General features: G+C 49.9%; 1 protein-coding gene across 10 annotated transcripts in view; it reads right to left on the bottom strand.

Annotated features, from left to right (window-relative positions):
- The window catches only part of PAX2 (paired box 2), an 86,597-nt gene that overhangs the window by 5,123 nt on the left and 54,391 nt on the right, over nt 1–27,083 (bottom strand). For all 10 annotated transcript variants that reach the window (XM_045581999.1, XM_045581998.1, XM_045581997.1 and 7 more), the window contains 2 exons: nt 14,624–14,799; nt 12,266–12,392 (listed from right to left, as the gene is read on the bottom strand). In XM_045581999.1, coding sequence (XP_045437955.1) covers nt 12,266–12,392; nt 14,624–14,799 — 303 coding nt within the window. The remainder of the gene's footprint in view (nt 1–12,265; nt 12,393–14,623; nt 14,800–27,083) is intronic.

Below are 27,083 nucleotides of genomic sequence, written 5' to 3'. Positions count from 1 at the left end.
TTGACATGGCCTTTTCCCTCTCCCGCTATATGAAGTCAGTCACCAAGTGTGCTCAGCTCCTCTTAGCCATGTCTGTCACATCTGTCCCTTCTCCATTTCCTCCACCAGCTCCATAGCTCAGCTCCTGAGACCTGCCCTTGGTTTGCCACAACATTTTTCTTGCTTATGTTCCCCGTCTCTTCATTCTTCTCTCTCAGGTGTGGATGCTTAGCTTGTCCTCATAAAACACTGCTCTCATCACTTCCCTTGTAAAAACCATCATTGATTCAGTGTGGACTACAGTTTGAATCTAAATTCTGCCAGGCTTTCTCAGCCTCCCAGGCACTCCTCTCCATCCAGCTTTCTCAACTCGGATCTGCACCCCTCCTGGTTTAGTGTGACCGTTTTCACTGGCAGGTTGTTGTGAAACCTCTGTGCTTTTGCCATAAGGTTTTCATCTTCGTACTCATAGTTTCCTTCTCCTTCCCAGCTCAAACCCCTACTATTCTACCCACCAGAATTTCTCTCTCCTAAACTTCTGTAGCGTCTGTGCTCCACGGATGAGTATGTCATGTTTCACACTACACCAGCCTGTTGTTTCGTATCATGGGTTGCTTCTTCAAGCAGATCATAATCAAACGGAGGGTCCTGTCTTCTGCGCTTTCTCGCACAGTTGAGAAATGGTGGATGCTCAATAAATACTTGTTGATTAATTTTCCATCTTTCTATGCATTTATAGCCAACAAAAACAATAGAGGGGGGTGATATTGTTTTTTTATTGTTTCCTATTTGTTGGTCTCCTTTGAAGAGGTAAAGGCTTGGACAAATGTAAATGTTTGAATCTGCCTTTTCTCTAAAAAGAGTTTGAACAGTGGATTATGAATGTTTATAGGTTGACGGAAGATGAACAGTAAGGGACTCATATGTTGTGACTCAGCTTTCTCATGCAATAGAATCATTTTTCTCTAGCCTATCTATTAGAGCCAATATCTTGCATTGTAAAACTCAAGAATAAACAACAGCGTGTAACTATTAAACAAGAGATTGCTTTAGACTCCCAGAGAGATAGCAGAAAGAATCTGTTTTCATTGTTGTGGGTTTTCTTTCATTGACTTCTATTGTCAATAAATGGTTTACTCCTTCTGACCACCTCTCAGAGAAGTGGACCTGAAGTGGACAATGACAGCCATATCTATTAATTCATAGAGAGATTGATAATATAATGTTTATTGGTTCAAAAAAAAGACCAAGACACCCCTAGCTGGTTTTGCTTAGTGGGTAGAGCATTGGCCTATGGACTGAAAGGTACCAGGTTCAATTCTGGTCAAGGACATATGCCTGGGTCATGGGCTCAATCCTCAGTAAGGGGTGTGCAGGAGACAGCTGATCAATGATTCTATCTCATCATTGATGTTTCTATCTCTCCCTCTCTTTTCCTCTCTGAAATCAATAAAAACATATTAATAAAGAAAGAGAGAAAAAAGGACCAAGACAGAGGAGAGTTAAAGAGAATGTAAAAGATTTAGAAACCCAATTCCTCTTCATCTTGTGAGCTTAATGGATACAAAGCAGCTAGGAAAAGAAGTATGCTTCTTTCTTAATAAACAAGAATTTAAATGCATCTGAATTCTGATTTTCAGCTGCATGGTTTCCACAACCTGTCACACATGAATTCCTTGTAATATGTTTTTGTCACACAATCCCGTCCGTAGCTTCCGATGCTGGATGACTGGAAAGGTGTTTCCAGCTAACCTGGAGGTATACCTCCAGGGTCTTTTATTTATTTCCACTGGGTTTTTTTTTTCTTCTTTCCAACTTTTATTCCTACTGGCTTTTTCTTTTGCCAACTTTCAACATATGGAAACTTTGGCCTGCTGAAGGTCATCCACAGAATTGTTGACTGAAAGACACATTTCTGAATTCCACTTTAAACACAGAATCTGTAAGATGCTATTCAGACTTTTTTGTTGTTGTTGTTATTGTTAATTCTCACCTAAGGATATTTTTTCCATTGATTTTTAGGGAGAGTGGAAGAGAGGGAAAGACAGAGAGAAACATCAATGTGAGAGAAACACATTGATTGGTGGCCTCCTGCATGAGCACCAACTAGAGTCCAGGTCGGGGAGGAGCCCTTGACTGAAATCGAACCCAGGACCCTTTGGTCCACAGGCTGATGCTCTATCCACTGAGCTAAATCGGCTAGAGCAAGACTTTTTTTTTTTTGTTTTTTGTTACTCTATTTTTTTCTCTCAAAATAAACTTAAAAAAAATTTAAGTAACATTGATTTATAACATTATCTAAGTTTCAGGTATACAATATTATCATTCAATATCTTTATCTGAAGAACACAGAAACACCTATTCAAAAATATATATATTCACTTCCACGTTCATTACAGCATTATTTATAAGATACGAAACAACCCAAGTGTTCATTGACTGATGAAGGGATAAAGAAAATGCGGTGTATATACAATGGAATACTATTCAGCCACACAAAAAGATGAAATATTGCCATTTGTGACAACATGGCTGGACCTTGAGGGTATTATGCTATGTAAAATAAGTCAGGCAAAAAAGGGAAAAAATTGTATGACTTCACTCATATGTAGGGTATAAAACAAAAGAAGAAACAAGTGAACAAACAAAAAACAACTCATAGATGCAGCTAGCTTGGTGGTTATCAGACATTTTAGAATGGGAGAGAAGAAACCATGATGAGGAAAACATGCAAGCTTCCTGATGCTCATCATACAGCTGTGCTGCTGCTGCTGCTCCAGAATCTGGAACATCAGTATCACCATGAAGAGGTGCCACTCAGGACGCCTAAGCCAACAAAGGTGCAAGCTGCTGCATACAAAGCACTCTCAATGGCTTCATTAGTACACAGGTGACACCTGAAGAGCAGGAAAGCATTGACCACACTCTTGCCAGAGCCATATATTCTCCCGGAACACCATTGTCAATAATGGAAAACGCATTCTGCAGGAAGTTTTCAAATTACTAAGACTGTCATACCATTTGCCCAGCAGCATTCTTTGAGCAAGCCTCTTTTAGTGAGAGAATATGAATGGGTAATGGGATCAGTGCACGGAAAAATCGACAGAGCACTGGGTCGTGTGTTACTACAGACAGATGGACAAATGGGAGTGGAGACAAACTCTAAAATGGGAGTGTAAGACAGCCCAGCCACCTCCTTAAACAAGCAAAAGCTTAGAAAGAGAGAGAGAGAGCAAAATACATCAGTTATAAAATATGTGCCCTCCAACAGGAGATAGGAAGCAGTAAAGCATTTGCTTTGCTCACTGACAACGCCAGTAACATAAAAACAGTACCAAGAATCACAAATGGATAAAATGCCACATATTACAAGAGGATGGACATTTTATGTTGGAGACTCGCTTCCTAAGATTATAGCTGTAAAGATGGAAGAGCCTTTGAGATGATCAGTCTAACTTGCTTGTTTTAAAGTTGAGAAAATGGAGGCACGCAGAGCCAGAATGGCCCCAGAGCTAGTAAAGGACAGAGCCAAAGTTCGAAGCTACGTCTGTACCACACCACCACCTTATAACGATAACATGAAGTCAGGTACTCCAACAAGAGCCAAAGAAAAGGAAAAGAAGTCATCCAACAAGCAAAATCTCATATTGCCACAGCCATCATTAAGATGAGGCAAGAAAAAAGAGGACACAATAAAATACTGACACTGAAAGTCTGTAGTAAAACTCCATGGGGTGGAGGAGTATTAATCTCCTTTGAGAGTTTTCTAAAAAACAAAGAGGCTCTTCAAGAAACGGTAGTAGTGGAGAATCTTAAAGTCCCCAGAAGTGTTAGAAGCACTGTACTTGATGAGGATGTCTTCTCAGTTCAACTGCAGAAGTCCCTGAAGATTCTAAAGCCAATTTCTACAGCAATCACTGCATCCGAATCAGACAGTGCACTTTTGTCAGACATTCCCTACCAAATGGGCCAGATCGAATCAACTGTTTTGGAGAGAATCTAAGTGAAGTTTCTCTTACAAGTACAGGGAAAAGCAAAGTGAAAGACCATTAAGAAATTGGAAAATTTCAGTCACCAGATAACTTACGCTATTTCCTCTATGATTCAAGGGCAGACTTGTGTTTCTATTGTACCTAGGCTAGCTAGCATTCATTGAGCACCTCCTATACGCTAGGCACGGTCCTACATATTTTCTGTGTATTATCTCATTTCATGCTCATATCAGCCTATGACGTTGATCTGTTTTTAATCACCATTTTATAGACGAGAAACTGAAACTGAGTCACTAAGTATTATGTTCAAGATTTCACAGCTAGTACATGGCAGAACCTGGACTACAGAACAAGCAGTATACGCGGGTGATTCTAGAATGACAGTCTCAATATTGCAGACCCAGGAAATCCATAGCTATTTGCTCCAGGTAAGTAACGTGGGAGGATTCTGAGCAAATTCTTCCTATAACAGAACATCTTATCACTTAATTGTTTCTTGTGTGTTTCAAGTTCTTCCCTTTTCCACAGCAAGGTTCCTTGATCCTGAGGGACTTTGTGTGTGTGTGTGTGTGTTTTTAAATATTTCATTTTGTTTCTTATTTCCCAGGTTTTCAAGTCCTTCCACAGGTGTGAGGTCCCCAGCCCCAGCCAGTCTGGGCCCCACAGCTCCTCATCCCGAGGCTTGTCTTCTCTGGGTTCCAGCAGAGGGGGCTGTGCCTGCAGCTCAGAGTGGCTGCTCTCCTAGCTGATCTTACTTCCCACAGACATTTCGACCTTAATTTAGTCCCTGGTGTATCCTAGGCAGGGATGCTGTCCAGGTCTGTGTGGGCTCGGTATAGCCAACAGGCCAGACACAGACAGGCATGGTGTTCACACCCCTTCTCCTCACAGCTCATGGCCTTCATCCGGGCCATGGTAGTCTGCTGGCCCAGGACCCACAAGAGGAGGCTTCCTTCTCACTCAACTGGATAAGGCTGGGGTGTGAGAGAATCACATTTTCCGAGGGCCCATCGGGAACTTGGTTACCTTATAGTCTAGCTCCCTCATTTTACAGCTGAAGAAACTAACTGAGCTGGGAAGGCATCCTAGCCCTTTTCCTCATTTCACTTCCCCCCACTGCCTTCTCTGGCTCCATTAGCAAACGAACATGGGAGCTGGGCAGGTGCTTGCTTCCTAGAAGGCTGGGGCCCAGGCTCACCGATGGGCTCAGAGCAAGAGACACTCTCGTGCTGGGTGGGCAGAGGTTAAGCCTGTTTGCACAGTCTCCCGATACTCCAGCTCTGCCAGTTCCTCTCTGGCTTTATTTTGTTCTCCGAGAGCACTGAATTGTCAGCTCTAATCCTTCCGAAAGCGCGGCGTTTTTCAGGCGCTCTGTGTAAGTGAAACCCTAATCCCAAGGAAAACGGCCACTTAAGCTGCCGGAGCATTAGGCTGCTCTCTGAGCCTGCCCGGGATTTCCTCCCTCCCGCCTGCCAGCCCAGCCACCACCTGGGAGGAGAGGGGAGGATTCCAGTCTGAAGGCCGGCAAAGCCCTCTCAGAAGCAACAATAGTGGCAGGGCTTGCCTCCCAAAGCTCAGGTTGAAATGTGCTGGCGTGTTTGTCCCGAGGCTACAGCTAATGTGGGGGAAGGGAGGATCCTGATCACCCTGGGGAGACAGTGGTGGTAGGGGAGTCCTCCTGTCACCTTGGGGGATAGCTGGCTCTTTGAGGGAGACAAGCTTTCAGGTCTTGCCTAGGTGGCTCTGAGGCCACCAGGACATTTCCAAGCCTTTGTTCCCCATGCATACCAGTAACACTCATTGGGAAAGCGCTATTTCGGCTTTCTGGTCGTTTAGAAAGGTTAGGTTGATGGACTTAGCCAATCTTTTCTTCGTAGGATGTGCCAAATAATGGAGCAAACAAGCTTAGTGCTGGGAGAGTCCGCCTCAGGAGAACGCTCCTTGGGGACACCCCAAGCATCTCTAAACATCTGCAGCAGCCTAAACATTGCCTGTCATCCAGCGAGTCATGAAGGCAGTGCCGTGTTTTCTACTAGGCAATCCTGCGTTGGCCTGCGTTGGCTACTACGTGCATTTGAAATGGTTTCTTGAAAATATTTTGACTCGAATTTAAGCTGGCCTCTCTCCCTGCTCTCTAAACGAGTTGGTGAAACTATGCTATGGAGGACCACGCACAGTCCATTCGGCATGCTCAGCTCTTGGGTCTCATGGGTGGAGGGGAAAGATGAACCGAAGTGTCAAGAAGAGAGGCCCAAAGCAAGGGCCACATTTGAACTCAGAACACCACAGAATTACATGTTTGCCGAGGGGCCTGGGGGCCCTTCTGACCTCCCAGTGACTGTCCTCCCCTCTGCAGCTCCATTAGCAGCCCCTGGTGCTTCTGCCCAAGGCACCCTCCTGGGAAGGGCAGCGGAATGGGAAGGCCAGTGGGCACAGGCACTGGGCATGGGATGGGAGCTGGAGACGGGGGTGGGGCAGTTTTTATACTGCTCAAATTTGACCTGACTCTCCCATCCTAGAGTAGATTAATGCTTCTTATTTTCAATATTCTTTCCCTCTAGAGGTGCATGAGATAAAGGAGGAAGAAAAAGAGCCCTGATCCAATGACTCCCTAGGCTGCAGGCCCAGGGCACCTGCATGATCTGTCAATGTCTCATTGCTATGGAAATGCCCCCATAATTAAATCAGGGATGAGGTCTGGTGGCTGGAGGTCCTTGGGGGATGTGGCTGGAGGCCTCGGAGATGTTTGGAGGAGGCTAGCTTCTTTCCGTTGGGCCTTGGCACACTGTAAATGAAGGGTCTAGGGCCTACGGGTGCCGAGGAGGAACCCTCTGGCTTGGTTCGGCCTCCACCATAAAGGGCTCTCGGACTTGCTGTGTGGTAATGGTGCCCTAGTCCTCTCCCTAGTCCTCTCCTTTCAAGGCTAGAGAGGATCTCTGATGTCCGTGCCCTAAATTCCTCCAGCTAATCGGGCTTTGAGCTGATGGACAAGACGAGGAGACTCCCAGCCTCCTCCGAAAACATTTCTCAGCCTTTATTGCCCTCTCCTCCCCCGAGGGGCTGGCCACGGGCTGAGCGGTTCGTTTTATGGAGGGAAATGCAGCCGCATTGGAAGGGGGCTGTTAACTACAGGAAAGAGGCCTCCTGGACTCCCCCAGCAGGAGGAGGAGGGTTTCCCAGGGCCCACAATTCTGTTTGCTGGCCACCCCAGCAGTGGGCAAGGCATCTGAGCTTCTTAAGGGTCCGCAGCCCTTTCTCAGGAGCTGAGCTCACACTGCTCGCCCAGGCTGCCAGGCCCTGGGCGCCAGCCCTTGCTTTTCTTGGAACTTTGCCTCACTGGGCTCCCCACCTTTGCTCAGACCAGCATCTCCCTCTGCCTGCTTTGGGCAGCAACCACATCTCCTCCTGGTTCTTGCAGTCTCTCTCTGGGCATCCAGAGAAGTCTCTTCCAAACACTTGAATAAAACTACCTTCTTCCCACCAGCGTGGGGAAGCTAACAAGGCTCCCAGGCCACTGGGGAGGAATGCACTGCCCTTGTCATTATTTCCAATGTTCAGACATTTTCCCAAAGAAAATAGAAGATTCTCTGCTGAGACTGAGCTGTCTGGAAGCTTGGTTGCTAAGCAGGGGACAGGCTTTCCTTGAAAGGCTACTTGAGCCGAAGCTGGTTTGGCTCAGTGGTAGAGCGTCAGTCTGCGGACTGAAAAGTCCCAGGTTCGATTCCGGGCAAGGGCATGTACATTGGTTGCGGGCACATCCCCAGTAGGGGGTGTGCAAGAGGCAGCTGGTCAATGTTTCTAGCTCTCTATCTCTCTCCCTTCCTCTCTGTAAAAAAATCAATAAAATATATTTAAAAAAAAAAAAAAAGAAAAGAAAAGAAAGAAAGGCTTTGCATGGCTCCCAAATTCCAAAACAATAAACTATAGGTGTGATCTCCATTTTTTTTTTTTTTTTTATCCTTTATTACCTCCATATCTCACAATTTGGGAAAGGGGAAGTAGGATCCAAATCTGTGATAATCACAAAACTTATTTCTCTTATCTTTTTAAAGAATATTAAATATGCTTATTTTATTGTTGCTTTGCATTGATCTATGTTCTCCGGTGCTTGGGAGTATTAATTGTCCTAGTTATTGCTCCTGTGAACTTTCCTCATGAGGGTTTGTGTTGATACGCGGTGTGTAATGTTTTACAGTGAGCTCATCTTTAGTGGTGGGTTTTTTCCCTGTGGGAGTCCCAGGTGCCCTGGATTGGGGAATGTCTCTGCAGAAAGAGCTTGCCTTTGTTCAACCCCAGCCTCCAGGGAGATCCCAAGTCTCTCACACACTGCTCTGGCTGTGAGTTTCCCTCTGTTTCCGGTACCAGAGAGTGAGGTTGCGTCATGTGTTCACAATTCTTGTTATATTTTACCCAGCTGTGCTTTGGTGACTTTCACCTTCCTTGCTTCTGGAACTGGGTCTCACTCCTCCAGTCCCTCTCAGAGACTAAAGTGAAGGGGCGAGAACTACATTTGCATGAAGCTTTCCCAGTGCGTGACAGGGATGCACACTGCAGGCCAGTGACGCCCGCTCAGGGCAATCGCTCCGGAGACCGGCGTATTCCTCAGCTTCTAGAACGAGGGCGGAGAGCCTCCGCACAGCCCTAACTCTCTCTAGCACCTTCTCATTCCATCCAGGCTCCAGGCCAAGGCCTCTCTAGATGCTCAGAAGCATCTCCAAGGGACTTTGGGAATCCTGGAACTAGTACTCATCTGCCCCCAGATCAACATGGATGCGTGTCCCCCTCCTGTTCCTCTGTGGCTGCGGACCTGACCAGGCACAGGAAGGGAGGGTTCAAGGTGAGGAGGGCATGGGAGGAGGGACTCTTTCTACCGGTGAGGAGAGACTTGAAGGAATGAAGGCACTAATTCACAGCTGGAGCCGGAGTCTTCCCTGAAGAGGCCCTGATTCGGAGGTCCCTGGGACTACTGAGGGGTTGATGGCGGCTCCCCGTGGGGTCCTTTGGAAGAATAAGAAGTTAGAAAAAGGACCAGCCACAGCCAGCCAACCTGAGGAAGCCTGGGGCCAGCGTGCCCCCAACCTACTCTCTCATCGAGCTGGTCCCTGCTCTCCTATCACTTAGGAGCCACTCGGCTCCGTTCCAGATCAGCAGCCTAGAGCAGTGGGCTGGAGAGAAGGGAATGCCGCTGAGCTAGAGCAGCCCAGTGGCGGAAGGGAAAGTGGGTGATAAATTTAAATAACCAGCTTGACTTGGCAGCTTGCTGAGTTGTGATGCGGTGAAATTAAAATCTCGGCAGAACTTGCAAACACTGCCCAGAAAGATCGGTCTCTCTCCTTGGTTCCGTGATGGAAGGCGGGGAGGGGAGGTGGTCGGGCCGAGCCCCGAGCCTCTGGCAGCCACCCTTGCTTGCAATGTGATTAGCTGTGTCCTGGCCCAGTGGGCCCCACTCTTTCCTCCACACAATAGCCCCGGCTCCTCTCTCCTCTCAGTCCTGACCTTGTGGAACAGCTGTATCAAGTGGCTGGTGAAGTTTGAAATCAGCTTCCAGTGCCAGGAGGTGGCAGGAATATCAATAAGGTCGGCTCCTCACGCCAGGTGAGGGCATTCTGGGCTGGTTTCCTCGGGACCCGTCCCCGGGGGCTGCACCTTCAGCTGCCTGCCCCGGGGAAGGTGAGCTGGGTGCCTGAGACGTGGGGAACGGAGAGGACTCCCTGAACTGGCACCCCTAAGCCAGGCTGTAGGCACAGGGTGCCCCCTGCCCGCTCACACTGAGCACACACCTGGCCAGACACCCACCCGCAAGGGCCTCCCTTCTCTTCCTCCGCCAAAGCCCTTCCTAGTCACCAACAAAGCCAGCTTCTCGAGAATCTCGGGAGGGACTTTCCACAAATACATCGCAGCCTTCTTCCAGATCCCAGCCGTGTGCTCGGAGCCTGGTTCTCCCAGACGCCCACCTCTTTCTAGAGAACTCTGTGTCATCACTGCTCACTGCTCCCCACAAAGCCTGGCCTGGAGGCCCATCGGCTGGGCCCGCTCCTGAGATGGCCCAGGAAATCTCCGGCACGGCCCTGTCTCTCACCTTGGCGGTACCTTCCGCAAATTCTGTTTGTCCCTGTCATAAACACATCATGAATCATTCATCTTTAATAGATTATGCAAATTAGGAGGACATAAAATCAACGAAGATCAATAACTGCAGCCTGTTTAATTGCCAGCAAAAAAACATTTTAAGAATGAGGAGCCCTTTCTTGGGTAATGGCACCATTCATCCAAACACTGGATCTTGGCCGAAGTGTAGGGAAATCGTTTTTCCCTGCCCCCACCCCCTTCTCCTCCCCCTCCCCCACATCTCCACACACTCCTCTCTTTTTGGTAATTTCCAGTTTCTGAGCGAGTTTCCCCGTCATTACCACTGGTGAACAGCTCCGAATGTTAATGGTTCTGCTTTTGTTACTCCTCGCTTGATTGAAATGTCGCATACAGATTGAGATGTTAGTGCTAACTTGCCACCTGGGAATGTCAAGCTGGGTCTGAAATGAACTTTTCTCACACTTGGATCCAGATGGATCAGCCGGAGATGTTCCCAGGCTGGGCTGGGACTGTTCCAGGGCCATGGGGGGGGGGGGGGAGGGTTTGAGAGGAAGGAAGGCGGGCGGGGGAGGCTCAAGGTGGAGGGACTTCTCTGCATCAGCCCCAAGTTTTCCTGCAGCAGGAGCCCTGCCCCCGAGTTCCATCTCTCCAGCCCAGGAAGCACCTGCCTTCAGGACGGTGGCCCCGGGCTCAGGGGGGCACAGCTGGGATGAGAGAAAAGTCTCCTGGGCTCTCTCTCACCAGTTACCTAGGGTGGCCCCAGTGGGAAGTGACACCGTAACTCTAGGCAGATCGGGATAAAGGTGGCCTGGCCTGGGTCACCTCCCTGCCCAGGGTCACAACACCAGCAGCTCTGAGAGCTTCCGAGTTGAGCTAAGGAGAGCTCATGCCAAGTGTCGGTTGATAATAGGCTGTGTCCCGATCCCGCAAAGACCATCACTCGCAGGAGCCCAGTCCAACAGTTCTCTGACGCTTCCGGAACTCAACCTCTGATTGTCCAGCCACAGGGCCCAGCACTGTCCAGGCCGGAAACATTGTACCGGGACACCGCTTGAGGAAAAGCTGACAACGGGGCTCTCCCAGCCTCCCAGGTGGTGGCTGGGTGGACACCTGCTGCCCATCTGCGGCCTGAGCCATCCCCAGATCAGCTCCAAGTCAGAACCAGGGCCCTGTCTCACAGCGAGCGGGGCTAGGCCTGCTCCTGGCCTCGCCGCTGGCTGAGACGCTGGACGCTTGCCACCCTGCTGCCAGGTCCCCAGGCCGCCTCCGCTTGCCTCCTCGGCAGGTAACGCCTCAGTGTCTCCCAATCCCCACCGAGACCCTTCTCAATCATTCTGTCTCCCAAGGAACCAACGGCACATTGCCTTTAGTGGCTCCAGAATAATTAGGTGAATTTTAATAACACCTCAATGTGTGTCTCTCCCGCTTGGCCACTTTCTGGCCTGGAAACCCTGCTGCAGTGCCAGACACCTTCCGCAGTCCACAGCTCTGAGGCCTAGCGTTCATCGGCCGGCCCTTCCCTGCGCCCAATCCCGGCCCTCTTTCCCTCCAGCTGCCTCTGCTGGTCCTAGTCCATGGAGCACCCGATTGTGTGACCCTGCACTGACTGTGGGACAGGCCCGTCTGGCCTAGGAGCCAGCCTTGGTCTCTGTGATTTCTCTGGGAAGCCGGGAAAGGGCTGAGATAATTGTGCTTCTCTATAACCAGAGAGCTGGATGCCATGTCCCAAAGCCCTAAGCCACAGCCACCAGGCTGCCCAGTGGGAGAGGAAAGCAGGTCCCCAACAACCCTGGGGACATAAGAGCATGGAGGCTGGACCCTGGGCACTCACGCTCCCTTCTTGCCAGCCTGGCCTGTTTACTCTCTGCCTTCTCCGGCGCGGGTCCTAGTGAGAGGCTTACCGTGCTGGGCACCTTGGTGGAGGCAAGAAAAAAGGCAAAGGAAGAGAGGCAAGAGGAGTGGCAGAAAGAGCCAGCAGTGACCCCCTTCTAGGGTGAAGCACACCGAGACCCTGACCACAACTTCTTATCCGCACCTCCGCACGCACCCACTCGGGAAGCACCCTGCATCCTGGAGCCTCGCTCTCCCTGCAGATATGGCAGGAGGCCCCCTTGTCCTCCGGGGCCCTGGGCGGCATGAGCCGAGGAGCGCCCACGGAGCACCCACGGAGCGCCCTGCTCCCACCCTCCTGGAAGCCCTCTTACCGGTCACAACGGGGTATGTCTGTGTGCCTGACACGTTGCTGCCCAGCTCGGGGTTGGCGGACGCAGATAGACTCGACTTGACTTCATCAAGCCCAGGGGTCAGGGCTGGGAGGGAGTACTCGTTCCCCTGGGAGGAGAGAGAAAAGCGACAGCTCTCTATTGACGCGCACGCTCGGGGGGGGAGAGCTCCGTGTGCAGATGGGGAGGAGGACCAGGGCGCCCTCCCAGATGGGGCGGAGGGAGATGGCCAGGCAGAGGGAGGGAGGAAGGGAGGGCGGGCTGGAGAAGGATGGCGAGTGTGCATGGGCGGATGCAGACCTGACTGCCACGCTGAGGCGCAGCCTATACTTTATGGGTCGTTATCCCAGCACCCTCTGTATGGCTGTAGCAGCTCTTCCTAAGAAGCCCCAGGGGTGGTGTATAGCACTGAGGAGCCCCTGCTGAGAGGCCAGGGGTGTTTTAAGGTCCCCCCCCCCCGGGGGGGGTGGGGAGCCTTGGGGAGGAGGGGAGGACCAGGACATGATGGCAGAAGGGCCTTGTGGGGCCTCCAGCCTGGCACTGCTGGGCTGGCTGATCGGGTGCTGGCGCCCCCTTTTTAAAAAACAAACAAAGCCAGCCCCACGGGCCCCTCGCTCTCTGCCTGTGCACTGGGGTATGAAATTGGGGAGGGGGAGAGTCCACATGGCCAACAGAAGGGTGGGAGGGGGCCAGTCATTGACTCTGAAAGGGTGTCCTGCCCGAAACACTCGGATAATTGCCTTTTTATTGCAGCCACCGCCGAGCCAGACCCCGGAGCTGGGCAGGCCCGGAGCCCGCACAAAGCAGGAAAAGTTGCTCTGATTAATATTACGTTAAATTAAAACTGATTTTCTGCTCTTTCGGGTCCTTTTTTTCCCTTCCGCTTCCTGGCCCCCCCGCCTCGGCGGACCCCCTCCCCGCCCCGGCTGGACGGGATTGCCTCGTCATTTCCAATTCCTTCTCGTATTGATCTTCCTGTAGAAATCAGTTTTGTAATTAGCTGCAAATTAGGCCTTCTACTGGGGGTGAAGCTGCCCCCTGATTTATCACCAGAGTAATTCGCTGTGATCGGAGAGAAATTAAAATGAACTCAATTAGGCTTCGGATTTGCTTTATGGGCCCTGCTCCGAGTTTCAGGGGGAAAAATGACTGTGCTGGTGTTTAATAGTCTAATGAAAGTAAATAAAGGTTATTCATTGTAATACAGCCGGGGACTCGGGGAGGGTGCACCGAGCCTCCTGCCTCGGCCGGCTCCTCCTTTGTTGGTTTATGGCTCAGGGCACCTTAAAAAGACTTTTGATTTTTGTTTTATGAAGACAAACAGCTCATGGGATAAAAGGACGGGCGGGGAGAAAGGCGAGTGGCTGCGAGCTGTCGGGAGTCCCAGAGCGGAACTGGGCTGTGTGCGTATGTGCTGGTGTGCATGTGTGTGCGTGCGTGGCCTGTGCTGTGCGTGTGTGCATGAGCCACGTGTGTGTGCAAGCGCAGCTGAGTGTGTGATGCTGCAGTTGTGGGTCTGGGCTGGGCTGGAGGTGTGGGAGGAATGGGAGGAATGGGGTGTGTTCCTGTGTTGGAGCGTGTGCACTGTGGGCTACACTGAGGTGTGGGTGGAAGGGAGCTGAGGGTGCTGAGCTGGTGGGGGAAGTACTGGGAGCACTTCGGGCTGTGGGGGAGAGGGAGCCGGTGGGTGTGGTGCGGAAACACGTGCACAGGGTAAATGTGAGACGTTAGCTGATGCGTTTGCACATTGTGTATTATGCGGGTGTGCTGTGTGTTCTGGGTTGTTCTGCGTCTGCAGGAGGTGTTGGGTCTGAGAGGCAGGCTGTCAGCCTGCCTGGGGTCACAGTGAACAGCTGGATTGGGGAGCAGGAGGCAGGGACGGCCAAGCCAGAAGAGTGCCTTGGGCTTGCACAGATTTTCTGTAGGAACCTTTGGGCGGGGCCAGGGGGAGGGGAGGATTTAGGCAAGGGACAAGGCAAAAGGAAGTTCCTGAGTACTTGAAGCCAGAAGCAGATAATGCAGGGCCCAAAGGAACCAGTCAGACCACACTTGCACGCCCTTCATTCTATAGATGAGGAAACCAGATCTCTAAAAGGAGTAAGACTGAGCCAAGGCCACACTCGCACCAGAACTCACCATTTCTAACTGCCATCTGCCATAATGATGTGCCCCAACTCTACGGTGATGTGCTGTGTGAGCTTGTTCACCCGGCCCGCACACGGTGCATCCTTAAGCAGCACATGCAATGCTGTGTGCACATGGATGATCCCTGTGCATGTTCCCCAGAGGCCTGTCCTGCCCAGGCCCTTTCCACTCTGCCCCAGGGGCCGCCTTCCTCACCTGTTCTGACTTGATGTGCTCTGATGCCTGGAAGACGTCGGGGTAGGAAGGACGCTCAAAGACCCGATCCAAAGCTTCCAGCTGCTGCTGGGTGAAGGTGTCAGCTCGCAAGTGCTTCCGCAAACTGTCCACGCCACTCTGCGAGTCTCCATTGGGGACCGAGCCCTCGGACACATCTGGGGGACACACGGACACTCGAAGCATCAGTGCAGGCCAGCTGAGGCACAGAGCAGTGCAGTGGGTAAAGCAGGGCCCCTGGCTTGGTCCCCAGGGCTTTTCACTCCCAATGGGACCCCTTACTCCCAGCTTTGGGGCTGACCCACGGCTGGCCATGCCTCAGAGACCTGGCTCAGGAAGCCAGAGCCTCTGAAAGAGTGGGGCGGGGAGAGACAGGAAAGTTGCCCCAGGATAGGGGGCCAGAGGACTAGGCAAAGGTGGACCCTGAACTCCTAGTCCCTGGTCTGGGTCAACCCGGGGAGGAGCTGGGTGTCTGGGACCAGCGTTACCCAGCCTGTGGAGAATTGAACTTGGCTCTGAGATGAGTTTCAGTTCCACTGACTCCAAGGGTGGAAAATCGTCAAATCTCCGAGGCTGAGTGTAACATGGAGACCAGGTGGAGTAATTAACTTCCCCACAGAAGGAGGAGGGGCTTGAAGCCAAGCGGAGCATTCTGCTTGCACCGGTCCAGGACTGAGACCAGAGCAGAAGGATGCAGGTGGCAGGTGGGCAGTGAAATGCTACCTTGGACAGACACTGAAGACAGAGTCTGCGTGGATGCTGCTGTGTCCAGCCACCCTGCACAGCCTCTGTCCCTGACCTGGACTCCGGCTAGGCCTCTTTCAGAGGCCAGCTCCTTGGCCACCTGGTTCCACCTGTGAGTCTCAGTGGTGCCACATTAGTGCCTGCTCCCAGAATTAGTGCCAATTCTGTCCACATCCTGCCCTACCTAAACTTTCCTTTCTGCTCCCCTGCTGCCCCGCCCCGCCCCGCCCTCCCATATCAGGTCCACAGGAGTTGTCAGAATATACAGTGTGTCCAGTGCTACGCTGCCACCTCTCCCTGAACCCCCACCCGGTAGCTCCCCTGGACCAAAGCTGGGTTCTCCCCAGCCAGAGCTTGGCCAAAAGCAGCTGGGGAGCCTTGGGCCTGGGGCCAGCTCATGCTGTAGGCCCCAGGGTGATCCTCTGGGACGGTTATATATATCAGTTTATAGGTGATTATATGATATGATATAATCAATATTGCATTATATACAGTAACACCGTACAGTATCATTCGGGAGAACATAGAAAATATTACATATTGATTAACTTCAACCTGCAGCCATCCTACCCTTTCTTGCTGGCCTCTCAGATGGAATATGGGGGGTGGGGGGGGAGGGAGTCTGTTTTCTTAATGCAACCTCCTGTCATCCCTCCATTTTATTCTGGGGGGGGGGGCAAGCAAAGAAAGTGGGTGTGTTGAGGGGCAAAGAAAGATAGGGAGCGAAAGGGTAAGGGGGAGGGAGGAAGAGAGTGAGGGAGGGAGGGAGAAAAAGAGAAAGAGAGAGCGAGGGAGAGAGAGGGAGAGAGAGAGAAACCAAAATCAAGTCGGTGGAGGACAAACAGACACAGAGACAGCCTCAATGGCATTTCTATGTGCCCTGTTACTATGGATACAAAACTTGGTGGTTGTGTTTTTTCTGTATAAGCCTCCACAATGATTTTCTGTTAGGGTGTGGCATATTTATTTTTCCCTTTTGTGTGAATATTCTCTGTGTAGATGCATCTCTACACATGTAAACATCCACATCAATAAGTCTGGGTATGTGTAAGTGACAGAGTGAGAACTTTTCTGAAAAGGTGTGTGTGTGTGCATGCATGTGTGACTGCATGGGGAGCAGAAGCCCACGCCACCCCCCCCCCCATGCTCTCCTGCCCCCGTGCCATCATCCTAATTCCACCCCTTGCAGCTATCTGCATGTTTCATTGGGTCTATTCTTCCTGGCTAGACCCTCCTGTCTTTGAGGGAAGCCTGGCTGGCAGGACTGAGGGAGGCAGTAAGAGTGTCTTTGTGTTGCCATGTCACCAGTGGGCCTGGGAAGTAGAGTGTGCATTTGTCTGTGAAGGGCTGCTCACACACATCATGTGCATGATTGTGTGCATGTGTGTGGCAAGGCTCATGCCTCTGTGTAGATTTGTGAATATGCCTGTGTGTGGCTTGACCAAGCCCCGTGTGTGAGTGTGAGTGTGTGTGTGTGTGTGTGTGTGTGTGTATGTGTGTGTGTATAGGGGCTGCACTGGAGCTTTGTCCTCAGGTCACTGGCTGGAGGAGTCTCTTTTCCTTCATTTATTCAGGGGCCCTTCAGATCTTGACAAATCTGTCACTCTAAATTTGCGAGAGATTATGGTGCTCTCTCCCCAGCTCGCAGAGAGGTGATATATGATATCTGCTGCCCCTATTGATTGCCTGATCTGGTGGCAGAGGCCGGCGAAATGAACTTGAAATGAACATCATGCCTCAACTCATTGTGCGTATAATACACTACTTAATCCCACATTTTTCAGCCGCTATGGAATTCAATTGATCAATCATGTTCCACTGATAGTACTGTTTTAGGGGTTATTGCTGCTCCCTCCACTCACTGACCTTTTTATTTATTTATTTTTTGTACACTCAGGCCCTGGCGATAAGACAGGTTACAGAGGCGGCAATGGGGAGAGATGGGGAGGGGAAAGGAAGGCAAGAGGAAGCCTGTTCCAGGCAGAGGTGGCAGCGGGAGGTGGGGAGAGGGAAGGGGAAGGAAGGGGTGTGGGGGAGGAAAAGAAAGGAGGTGCTAGAGGTGCAGCACAGCAAGCTGGTGTGAAGAAAACATTCGGAGACCCCCTAAAAGAGGCTGCTGGAGGCTCGAGGAAACTCCCCAAAGACAGAAGGAAGGCGAGGAAAGGGGGAAAGGCAGCAGCAAAGGTGAATCATGAAGGAGGAGGACGTGGAAAGTTCTGGGCAATCAGGGAGGAGAGCCACAGGCGCAGGGAGAGGGCAGAGGTGGGGGACAGGGGCAGCCCTCCCAAACCATTCAGAGGGCCCATAGGCTCTCCCAGGCTCTCTCCCTTCCTTCAGCTAGGGAAGGAAGAGAGGAATGAAGATAAGCAGAGAGTGTGGGAAGGGAGTTAGGAAAGGAGGTTGGGAGACGTCTGAGAAAGGACACAAAGAGAGGAGAGAGGAGCCTAGGGCAGCGCTGGCTGGGAGGAGGGCATCTGCCATCCGAATAAACCTGCTGGCTCTGTCTCCCCATCAGCCTGGGTACCCACTAAGGAGGCAGCCTAGGGCCTGGAAGAGGGTAGAGGGTGGAGGAAGAAGAGCGTAGAGGAGGAGCAGGAAGGACAAGAGAACACAGAAGAAAAAAGTAGGAAAGGAAGAGAAAAAGAAGCGGTTGTCTGTGTCCACCCCTGGAAGGGACCTCCTCAGGAGAACGGAGGGAGGGAGCTCAGAGAGGGGTTGTCTCAGAGGTGACAGCAGAGAGGGTGGAACTGGCTATGATGCTGCTGCAGCAAATTCGAGCACAGAAGCACCTTCTGGCAGAGCTGGGCTAAACGAGAGGAGGCGGCTTCAGAGTGAGCGGGAAGGGAGAGGGTGTGAGTAATTAGATAGCATCCTTCCCCTTGTGAGCACCTGTGGGCAGGGACCATGACCGATGCATCTCTGGAGCTCCAGTGCCAGGCACGGAGCTGGGCATACAGTTGGAACTCCATGAATGACTGAATAAATGAATAAGGCTCTCCTGGGAGCATTCAAGCCAGACCCCATGCAGAAGGTCTCTGACTGGCTTGGCCCCTTGCAAGGCAAGCCCCTCCCATCACTAGCTCTCAGCGGCCCCTGGGTAGACCTATGCCCCTCTTCACTCACCCCCACTGCTGTTAGCTCCTGGCAGCAGCGGCTCTGGCCCACAGGAGGCCCTTCCTGCTCTCATCAACACCATCCTGCCCTCCTACACTTCCTCTACCCAAAGGGCAGAGAACAACACTATTCCCAATTAAAAACAGAACCTAACCTTGGGGCGACAGAATTGTCATCCAAAGCAGGTAAGAGAGGTTCCTTGAGAATGGGCTCTGGATTGGACTCCCCATGCCAAAGCCCTGGTCTCAGAGAGCAGGGTCAGCACAAAGTGGGTCTGTTTGCCCGTGGTGGGAGCTGGCTCCAGGGAAAGTCTTTCCTAAATGATGGGAGGAGGCCCTCGGCCTTCACTTTGATGGATAAGAAGACCACCCCTTGTCACTCCAGACTCCTGAAGTATGGTGGCCATATGACCTGAGCTTTCTGGAACAGTTCGGATTTCCAATATCCTTTCCCACTCTCAGGCCATGTCTTTAGACTGAGGTTGGAAAATATGGTTGCTGTAGGTTTAGTAAGACCCCATAGACCAAGGAAGGAGCTGTGTCCTAGTTGGTCTCCATATGTTGTCCTGCTGTCCCCTGCCCAGGCACCACCCATTAGCAGTTCACCATACCGAGAGCTTCTTGCATGCCATTGCTGAATCTACACAGCTCATTTAATCACCCCTCTCCCCCACAACAACCCTGGGAGGTTAATGCTGTGACACCTCTTTTAAAGCTAAGGAAACTGAGGCAAAGACAGTTTAAGTAGCTTATCCAAGGCCATGCAGCTGGTAAATGACAGCCAGGATTTGAATTCAGGTCTGTCTGATTTCAGGGCCTGCCCTCTACATCATTCCACACTGCTGCCTGAGGACCAAACCCAAGGGCCCAGCTGAGGGCCACTTGGCCCCATCCGGGACACGATTTCCCTCCCAGCATCCTCACTTCCCTGCTTTGCATCCTCTCTACACAGAGGCTGCAGCCTGTAGCCTGAGCACAGACTGTGCCCAGAGTGATTAGGGGACACCTGGCCCAAAGTCCTCATTTTACAGAAATGAAAGCTAATGGGGTGGGTTGGGAGGGGAGGGAGGGAAGGTGACAAGTCCAAGGTCACACAACCAGGAAGTAGACTTGCAGGACCAGAGCCCATTCCAGGACCTTGATCCACTACACCATGAGCACTTCCAACGAGAGTGTCCTTTTTGGAACAAGGCAGATATAAATAAATTAATTAAACAAACTGCTGAGTTAAAACTTTGACGTATATTATTCTTTCAAGGAGAACAAAGGCTCATATTGTCTTCTCCTCTAACCACTTCATATTTGCTCAACAGTTAACAAAAAGGTCTCAAAGACCTTAGGTTAGTTGGGTTTCCCCGACCCCTCTCCAACGTGGTGAGGGCTATAATCCCTGTTTTACTGGGTAGGAAGTGGAGGCTCAGGGTATGAGAGCTGCAGATTAAATGGGAGTGAGGGGCTAGCTCCAGGGCATATCTGCCGGGGAGCCTGGCACAGGGACCTGCTCTGTGATCAGATGTGGACTGAACCAGTGAGCATCCTCAGCTCCCAGTCTCCACGCAAACCAAGTGAACAGCAAAATCAAAAGATCATCTTGACTGAAGGGAGAGCCACCTACCACACTCTTCTCATTTAAGTTTTTCCATATCATCCAAGCTTTGTACAACAAGCACATGCCACTTCCAGAATCACTAATAATCATCTTGTAAAACTTCTCAATAAGATCTGATTTCCTTGTTCGCTTAGCCTTGTCACTCCCCATCTATACCTGGGGTTCCCGGAGCAAAGCTCTCCACCTCCCACCCCTCTAACCCAAGCCAGAACCCTCTCTCTGGCTAAAAATAAGTAAGGTTGTCCAGTGAGGTCTCAGCAGCCTGAGGGGGGCAGTCCCCAAAGGTCATGTCTTAGGGGTGAAGTCTAGGGACTAGGGGTAACACAGAAGTGCTCTGTCTTCCTTGAGTGTGGACATTCCACACACATTCCCAAAGTAGTAGTCACTGCAAGGGACAAGAGAAATTCTCATGCACTGACCAAAAGGTAGCTGGGGGTGCTAAGGTTATCAAAGTCTACAAATTTAGGATGGTATGAACAGGGGTTTCCCATCAAGTCCCAGGAAGTAAAAATGAGGCATTTGAAAGGGGCTGTTTTTAAGTAAAGAACTATACTAAGTTCAATTTTCTAACACAAATATCTACCTGTCAATGGGGAAATTGACAATATTGGGGCTTTCACATACACTCATGAAATCCATATTATTCTCATTTTCAGATGCGAGGCAAAATTATTTGTCTGACACTGTCAAATTTGCCTTCTTTGTCAAAGATTGTCATTATCATCATTTAGTGAGCACTAACTATGTACTAGGCAGTCGAGATGCTTTACACACATGTTCTCTAATGCTCACAGATCACTTGCAAAAGAGATATTATTAGTTCAATTTTATAGAAAAGAAAACAAGCTCAGGGAGAGTTAAAAGCATGCACAAGACCACACTGCTGACAGGAAGCAATCTTGGGGAAAGCAAGTCTTACTTCATCTGCAGACAGAAAAGGACCTGAAAAAGTGATTCAGGAAGAAAAGGGACAAATGTGGAGGAAGTGAGAACGTGGGTGATGAGCTTCAGGCCTCAGGGGGTTGCGGAGAGCAGAAGGGGTCAAGGCTAGCTGTGGTTGGGGGTGGGGCTCTGAACAGACATTTGCTCCATACCATTCTGATCTATGACCTCTGCCTGCCTCTCTCTGCACCTAGCTTCTCCAACACCCCTTCTCCCCCCCCTCTGAGGGGTTCACCCCCAGGCTTCCCCAGTTTCCCCAGCTGCCAGTTGTTGCAGATTCAAACTCAATTGTTCTCCTCAGTACTGAGGCAAATGGAGTCATTAATTACCTTCTATCGGCTGGGCTGAGTTCAGAATGCGATCAATATCTCCGCTTGTCATTCAGGGCAGCCCTCCAGTGCAGCCCCAGCCCCACCCCCACTGCGCGGAAGGAGAAGGTCTGGGCTGCCACCCTGGCCCTCCCCTCCCGTCTGATCCAGAACAGGGAGTGTGCATTTGGGACCAGGAATGGAGCTGCTTTCCAGACTGGAAGAAGAGCAGGGATAAATGGAGTGGGAAGAGGGCACGGAGAGTGGGAGGGAGAAAAGAAAGGGAAGGAGAAGAGAAGTGCAGAAGACAAGAAAAGGGAGGGGGGGAGAAGGGAGGGAGAGAGGAGGAGAAGCATGGTGGGAAGGAGAAAATGATAGGAAATGGAGGAGAAAGGAAGTAAGCGGTGCTGCAATGTGCTGGGAGGGGCTGGGTGGAGACTGTGCTGGTGGACCCTGCCTGTCCATGGAGCTGAGGTGACGCACCCCATTGCCTCTCATACCTAACCTGCACCAACTGTGAGATGGCCCAGCCCGCCCAGGAGCCCTGCGTCCAGCTGAAGGGGAGGGCACAAAGAAGCCCTTGGAGATCCGGCTGGAGACAGGGTACTGGTAAGCCTTCCAGCCCTGGAAACCCTTGGCCAAAGGGTTCTCCTTGACCAAGTCCAGCTTCCAAGCACTCAGTGCGTTCATGGTAGAGTGAAAGGTGTGTGTGGAGTGCCTGGCCTCACTTCCTGTGCATTGGGGACACTAACTGCCTAGTGACCCTAACTTAACACTGGACTGGTAGTAACATCTCCCTGAGTTGAAGTCCTAGTTTTGTCGCTCATGTGCTAATGACCTTAGCCAAGTCCCTTGAGCTTTTCTGGATTGAGTTTCCCCAGATATACACCAGAGGGTTGCTAGCGCTCCCTCAGCAATATCAATTTCTCCGTTCTCTGTGTTCCAATAGCCCATCTATCCAAACCTCTATTGTAGAAATAATAATAACTAAAATCGATCCAGTTCCCTTTATGGTGCCAGACATTCTGCTTAAAGTACATCTACTGATTTAATCCTAACAATAACAGCAGCTAACATTAAGTGCCTGCTATATATTAGGCACCCATCTCAGAATTTTACATATATGAGCTCATTTAATTTTCACCAAAACTTAAGCAGGGAGCTTCTATTACTGTTCCCGTTTTGAAGGCACGGACATGTCTTTTTCATCTTTATAAACCTAGCATTGAGCTTGACACATAGTAGGTGATAAGAATGTTGACTGATTTGTCCGATAGAATTCCCAAAGCAAAGGTTGATAGATTATTTAACTTGCCTTGTTCAGCATTTCACCTTCTAGAAGGAAAACTAAGCAACTAAGGAAATTGCTACTCTGGATTCAGTATTGTCATATTTCACAGCTGGAAAGTATTGAGATCATTGAATTCCATTATCTCTTAGAGATTAAAAAACATGCAAGAGGCTCAGAAAGGTTAAGTATTTTCCCCATGACACGCAGCTAGTCATCGTTAGACTGGAGACCGAGGTTCTCAGCCGAGAGCCCTTTCTCCTATTCCAGGTTGCATAATTTTGATCAATAAAGAAAAACTGATAAAAAGGAAGTGGTGGGGATCGGGAGAGAAAGCAACCATGTCTAGAGTTAACAGCAGCAAAGGAAGGAGGCATTAGAAAAAGTCTGACCAGAGGAAAGCAAACTGAGGGAAAGAATGGTCGTGTGATCCCATGGCAAGAGGTTCTAGAAGGGGACATAATTCCATAAGGGTTGGATGCTCTAACAATGAAATTCTGCCTCTGCAAGCTCAAAGAATCAACCTGACAAGAGAGAGGGAGAGTGGGGGAGGGGTGGACAGAGAAGGACATTTTAGGAACATCATTGCTGTTGCACACGAATAAGCTTTAAAATATGATGAGCCTAGATTTTAAAAGGACATGTACACTGAATAGTGGAAGATTATGCGGCCATTAAAAAATCATGTTTTCAAAGAATATTTAATGATATGTGAAAATGGTTCTATATAATGTTAAGTGAAAATAGCAAGACAAGCTGTATATACAGTATCATCCCAATTTTTATCGAAATTATATATATAAAATTATACATGCACAGGAAAAAAAAAAAAGAATGCCAAATTCCAACAGTGATAATCTCTTGATGATGAGATTATGGGTAATTTTTTTTAAAAAAATCTACCATATCTTACAAATATTTTACAATGAGCATGTACTGCACTTATTATCAGGTAAAAGTTATTTTTTTCTTCCAGGAAAGGACATACAAGAGATGGAAGGAGGGGACTATAACCAGGGATGGATATGAGAGTAGCATGAGCCTGTCAGGGAGACAAAAGCTCAGAACAAGCTGAGACAACAAAAAAGGGTCTTGATAGCTCTGCTCGGAGAAAGAACAAAAAGGAGGGCAGGTTTGGGCTCAGTGCTGGGGAAGAGGAGGTGACACAGAAAGGAAAGAGAGAGAAGGCAGAACTTCTCCACCAAGAAAAGAATCTTCCAAGTGGCACTGCCCAGGTCAGCAGGGGGCCAGGCAGGCACTCCTAACCATGCCCATTGAGTTAACTTTCTCAGGCCCAGATAATCCACATAGCAGGAGTCTGGGAAGGGGGAAAGGCAGATAGAATTCTGAAATTTTTGTTGATCATTCTTGAGGAGTCACAGTGAAGCAGCGATAAAGCCTAATGGCATCCTGCCTTGCAAAAAATGAAAAAGGGAGGGGGGGCAAAGTAAGCTTACACAAATAGCACTTCAATAAATTTAATATGGGGGTCTAGAAATCTTTTAGAAGAAATTATTATAAAATGAATTCGTGGGCATTAGGAAAGAAAACAGTGTTCCCCTGGAGCTTGCATGCACTCACTAAGAATAAGCTGGGACACATTACATTTATATCAGCGCTTAGATCAAATGCTGCCTCCACTAAGACTGTCTCAATTCCCCTGGTTGAAAGCAATCGCCCCTTTTTAAAAAATATTCGGCCCAGCACTTCCTACCTTTATTAAAGCAACTATTGCATTCTGCTCTTATAATAATACTAGAGGCCCCGTGCACAAAATTCGTGCACAGGTAGGGTCCCTAGGCCTGGCTGGCAATCAGGGCCAATCTGTGGGGCGACTGGTGGCATAACTGGGGGCCCCCGCTTGCACCCACTTTGGCGGGCCTGGTGCTGCCTGCTCACTGGCTCTGCCTCCTGCCACTGCAGGTTGGGACCTGCAGGCAGCTCCTGTGTTGAGCATCTGCTCCCTGGTGGTCAGTGTGCATCATAGTGACCGGTCGTTCTGCTATTCGGTTGCTTTGCATATTAGGGTTTTATATAGATAGATGCACATCTATCTCCCTATTAGATTGAAAGCTTCTTGAGGTCAATACTAAATCTTATTGGCCTCTGTAAATCAGTCTTGACATGCTTCATACATAGCCGGCATTCAATGTGTGCCCTGACTTAAGTTGGATTTGTTTTATTGATTGATTTAAAGAAATGCTCTGAATGTAGTGAACGTTAACATTTCACAAAGAATCTCCTTCCTAACTTTATGGACAAGATGAAGAAAAGTGAGATGGTTGATGGCTACTGGATCCAATAGTACCTAACACATCCATTTATCACCACTAGGAGGGAGAGCTCCATTGGTGGGCTATGTGATTCTCCTCTATTTGAAAGGAAAATAAGTCCTTAAAAAAACGACTAGAGTGATGATATACAAAACTTCCTTCTGATCTTAACCGGGTGGAATTAAGAGTCCAAACCAACAAGATGAAATTCAACAGGGATAAATGGAATGCCCTATGTTTAGGTTAAAAAAAAATCAATTACACAAGTACAGAATGGGGTAGACCTGGCTTGATAGCAATTGATGTGGAAAAGATCTCGAGGTTTTAGTTGACCACGAACTCAATATGAGCTTGAGTCTGACATGCTGCTAAAAAATCGAATGCAATCTGAGGCTACATTGTGGGTGTAGAATCTCCAGGTGCAGAGTGGTATTGGTCCTACTGTACTTGGCATTGGCTAAACTGTCTCTAGAGTTTAGTATTTATTTAAGAGAGACTTTCACTGTCAATGATGAACTCAGAAATGGGAAATCAGGATGGGTAGGGACCTCCCACAAGTACAGGGGCCATATCATGTGAGACACTGAAACCCACTCAGGGCTCAGCTCATTGTTTTTGCAGGTGCTCAGTAAGTCAAACAGAAGGAATGGGAGGGAGGGAGAGCCACTCTAGGTGGCTCACTTTAAAGATGAGGAGACTGGGATTCAGAGAGAGTATGTAATTAGCCAAAGGCCCCAGAGCAAGTGAGGGATGGAAATACATCCCATCTCCAGAAATTTGAATTCTAACAGTGACAACTGTCCATTCACATCCTATGTCCAGGCAGGGGATGCCCCCTGTCAGGTAAAACTGCTGGAGGGGAGACCTGATGGCCTATAAGAATCTGAGACTCTGCCTGACACCGCTCCCAGTCCCACCTCTGGCCTCCCTCCACTCGGAAGGTGTCCCTGGAGCCAGTCTCCCTGAATCGTCACCACTCCCAGGCTCAAGTCCCATTTCCTTCTGGCTTTCCTAGCTACTTCCCTGGATTCCTACTGAACGCTCGCCACCTGGTTCATCTTACAGTCTCATGTGTGATAGCTCTGCCTCCCCCAATAGACTGTAAGTTCCTTGAGATCCATATCCTAGTTCTTTGCGCCTCTCATACCTCCCAACACTGGGGCCCACATGGATACAAGCTCCCCAGAGAGATAAGTATACATGTCCATGTATTTATATGCCAAAGCAAGATCACAGATTCTCCGTAACCTAAAATTTTTAAGAAATTTGCCCAAGGACAGAGAAATAGCCTGAACGATCATTTAGGGACCTCGTGTTTCCTAACCAACCAAGGGAGCTACGAGGGAGATACGGGAGAGCCCTAGAACCCCAGGAAATTATACCTGTACAGTTCACTTCCCTGTTTTGAATGTTAGCGCCCTCCACCCCAAACTCCTAGTTCACCTGTAGGAAAGAAGGACATGGGCACCCACTGACAACAGGACCAGCCTGAGTGTGTGTGAGGAGGATGAGGTGAGCAAGTACAAATGGAGGAAGGCGGGGAGGGGAGGCCAGAGGCCACACAATGGGAGGGAGCAAACAGGTAGCGGGGAGTGAGCATGGGGTGGGTTCAGGTGAATTCCCCAGAGTGATCAACTTTCCTGCCTGAGAGCATGCGCTGTGCCTTCCTGCTGGCCTGCTGGGCTCAGGCGCACTGGCTGCCGGTGGGGAAGGAGGGGGCTGAGGGGGGTCCCTCTTGGTGGGACCTGAGTCCTCCATCAGCCCTCTCTGGGCTTTCTGGAAGGGGCTGGGGCCTTCCGCCGGGTGCCGCACTCCAGCTGGGGCCAGAACCAGTTAGAAACCTCTCTGGAGCGGGAAGGGAAGGGGCTTTGTTAGCTCAGAGGACACGAGCAAGGCGAAAAATTACATACCAGGCCGCTCTAAGTATGCTTGTTTAGAGAAACTGCTTGCATTTATGAAGTCTTTGGTGCGGAAAGCAGGGTTGCAAATGACTGCATCAGAGCGACAGTAAAGGCCATTAATTTCCTGTTATGTTTTCCTGCGTTGGGGGCTTTATTAATTTAATTTTACACTGTCGAACAACAGCGAGCGCTGACACTGCCACACCGCCAAGGCTGGGGCTTTCTTTTTGTGTGTGTAGCAAGGCTTTGCCTGACATGCAAATC

This window comes from Pipistrellus kuhlii, unplaced genomic scaffold (genome assembly GCF_014108245.1).
Source record: "Pipistrellus kuhlii isolate mPipKuh1 unplaced genomic scaffold, mPipKuh1.p scaffold_m20_p_15, whole genome shotgun sequence".
Classification (NCBI taxonomy): domain Eukaryota; kingdom Metazoa; phylum Chordata; class Mammalia; order Chiroptera; family Vespertilionidae; genus Pipistrellus; species Pipistrellus kuhlii.
The sequence above is the reverse complement of the archived record's forward strand: the minus strand, read 5'-3'. Positions and strand labels throughout refer to the sequence as shown.